Source organism: Rhizophagus irregularis, chromosome 6 (genome assembly GCF_026210795.1).
Source record: "Rhizophagus irregularis chromosome 6, complete sequence".
In the NCBI taxonomy this organism is placed as follows: domain Eukaryota; kingdom Fungi; phylum Glomeromycota; class Glomeromycetes; order Glomerales; family Glomeraceae; genus Rhizophagus; species Rhizophagus irregularis.
This window is the reverse complement of record NC_089434.1, coordinates 5,040,322-5,043,649: the sequence shown is the minus strand read 5'-3', so window position 1 is coordinate 5,043,649 and position 3,328 is coordinate 5,040,322. Positions and strand designations below refer to the sequence as shown.

General features: G+C 29.1%; 1 protein-coding gene across 1 annotated transcript; it reads right to left on the bottom strand.

Moving 5' to 3' along the window:
* Positions 1-810: 810 nt before the first annotated feature.
* Positions 811-1,937, bottom strand: OCT59_026743 (uncharacterized protein; the record flags this gene model as incomplete). Its single annotated transcript, XM_066143404.1, has 3 exons — positions 811-958; positions 1,029-1,129; positions 1,191-1,937. The coding sequence occupies 3 exons, from the start codon at positions 1,935-1,937 to the stop codon at positions 811-813; spliced, it is 996 nt and encodes a 331-aa protein (XP_065992928.1).
* Between the last annotated feature and the right edge of the window lie 1,391 nt (positions 1,938-3,328).

The following is a 3,328-nucleotide window of genomic DNA, read 5'->3' as shown; positions in this document are numbered from 1 at the left end:
TAGGAATAAGACCAGTTTTCGTAAAATCATGATCTGCTTCACAAAACTTTCCTCTTGAGAAACCAAGACAGATCTGCCTCTATCCACTGCAGCCACAGGAAATCCTGGCTCTCCAACTTTACAACGATGTTTATCATCAAGAAATACCAACCAGCTAAAGCCTGAAAGTATAACAGCCAGTTCTTTAAGATATCTAAATAATGCAGATGCATAATGAGCATCTTCATGCTCAATTTGTAGTTGGCGAATTTGCACCATAAATTTTACTTGTAAGCGGCCTGTATATTGGAGGCTTGTATTATTTTGGGGTTTTTTGGCCAGAATTGAAGACGAATCCATTGTTCATGAGGTATTGGTGTATCATCTGGACAAATTGCAGCTACTTGAATACGTAAAACTTTAACTGAAATTGCTTTTGCTAAATGAACAATTGTATCATGACGTCATTTATCAACAGCTAATAGAGAATCCACTGAGTTTTTTACTGCACCATCTAAAAATTTTTGACAATATTCCCAAAAAACATTATATTTTTCTGGTCGACCAAGGTTTAATTCACGTAAATCAATTATAATGTTTGAATCACCCAAATGTAATGCTTTTACTACACGTGCATCAATCTCTGCTTCATTTTCACAATTAGCTGCAGTACTATCCTGTGTAAGTGTCTTGTAGATATTTCGAAGGATTGATTTTTTTACTGTATTTGCGCCAAGAAGGGTTTCAGCAGAATTAATAAATGCATATTTTTGTTTCCTGGAAAGATATTGTGGTACCAATTCTTCAAGACCGGAAGTAAGCTTTTGTGATTCATTCATTCTTTCTGATTCTCGATACACATATATTAACTTTCCATACCCAAGTAACATTGAATGAATTATTGCCAAAATTGAAAGAATAATGACCAACTTTAAAAGGAAATGCTTTTTCAAAACCATTAAGATAAACATATCGTTTGCTACAAAATTAATTGTATATTAATTTTTATTGAAAATTTCTATTAACTATTTAGTAAATCAATTACTTACGTAGGATTGTCTAAACAATATGATAATATATCTAATGGAACCCAATCTTCCAATTTTTGTAAAACATCAACCAATGGTTCATATTTTTTTATAATATCTCCCTGAGCGAAATTTATTAGCATTATAAATTGTAGTTGTTCATAAACCTGCAATAGAGCGGACTGGCTTATCCAAAGCATGATTTTCGTTCATAACCCTTGCCTGATTATCTAAATACAATACGTATGATATTAAAGAATCTAAAAACTCAATAAATGTTTTTTTAAACCAATTAAATGAGGATTTGTTAAACCATTTTGCTTCTTTATAAGTTATTAAATTACTTATATGCCCATTTAATACTTTTTTTTTAAAATCAGGTCTTTTTTTTTTGTATGCTGGATTAGCATATTCAAAAAAAATACTCAGTGATGTAGGAATGCTATATCCTCGATCTTTAAATTTTTTAACACCACACATATCAATATACCAAATTGCTTCCATTATATGTTTAATGAATTCACGTCCAAGACTTTCAGCAGTATCCTTTCCAACCCATCCTGCATTATTTTCTTGAAAATAATTAACAAAATTAAATTTCATACACTCTTTTTCATTACCATTCTCCTTCATATTTGGTAAATAAAGCTGACTTGATTCTTGTAATAAAATATTAAAAGCATTTTTTCCAGCTGACGGTTGTATAGTAGGTATATCTTGCAACCGGAGTTCAATACATTCACCAAAACTCTTGGTAGTATCAGCAATTGGACAATTTAAAGCTACTCCATTAGAGATATCACGAATATTGTCTCCCAAAAAAACTTTAACTTCCAACTCTCGATTTTCTTCAAATAAAATGCCTAAAGGTAAATCATTGTAGAATTGTTCAATTGTACGTTTATCCGTAACACTAAATAGATGGATCATTCATCCATATATTTGTTTTTGACCTTTTTTTATAGAAATGTTGATTACGCCCATTTTTAAAAAAAAACTGCAGAATCTGCGGAACCAGGACCCCGAAGAATACATATAATACTGGGATCCAATTTTGTATAAACTTACTATGTAATTTCTTAATAAGTCATATGTTTGAAATTGTATAACCAAATAGCAGTTACGCAAAAAGTCAGATTTTTATTTGTATAACAATAATGATTTTTACAATAAGTAAGATTTTCATTTTGTATAACGGATATTAGAATTTTTTTTATATACGTTTAAAATTTTTTAGTTTTTTTTTATTTTTTGTTTAAGAAATTTTTAAGATATTTTTTAAAAAAGAGTTTTTTTATTTGTTTTAAAAAACACTTGAAATATTTTTTAATAGAAATTGTTTTTTGTTTAAGAAGTTTTTAAAGGTTCGTTTTAAGACATTTTTTTAATAAAAATGAAGAAATTTTTTTAAAATTCATTTACAAAATTAAAAAAAAAATACATTTTATTACATATCTCGGCATCTAGTGATCATAGAGAAATGAAACACAGCTTATTAGATTCGCCTCAATACAACGAGTCGAATGGTGGTAGTTTCATATTTCTAGGCGCGATAGATGCCGAGTTATGTGATAAAATGTAAAAATGCACAGTAGACGAAAATACAAAGTGCCGATGTGTGGTATAGCTCAACATCTATCACACCTAGAAACACGAAACTACTACCATTCGATTCGTCTTGTCAAGACGAATCCAACGAGCTGTGTTTCATCTTTTTACGATCACTGGGTGGTGAGATATATAACAAAATGTATTTTCTTTTATTTTGTAATATACACCCAAATTTTTGCATAAAACTTACTATATTATACATATTGGGCATCAATATCTATAAGGTATTTAAAATTTTAACATGCAATTTTGTTTAAAAATTTTATTTAAGTTATTTTTTAATAATTTTTTTTAAAAAAAATTTTTAAGTATTTGTTAGAATTTTTAATAAGATAATTTCTTAATATACACTAGTGTACGAAACACGGATCACGTGACAATAATTTGTCACCCATGTCACACCCCTATAGTTTTCCATTTTTACTATTTATTCTAGGGACTTAGAATTTTTTCAGTAGGAAAACCCTTATTTGTCACATATTATATGTCACGTCTACTAATTTCAGCCAAATTTTATAATTCCAGCCAAAAATTACCATAATTTCCAATTTTGGATATTAGAGTAACGTTACACAACCCAAAAAAGGCAATTTTGTTTCTCCGTAAAAATGAAAATTCGTTACACAAATTTCCAAAATAGGAAATTTTTTATGCAGATCACCGAAAATGATAATAATCATGTGACCCGTGTTCACACACGTAGTGTACAA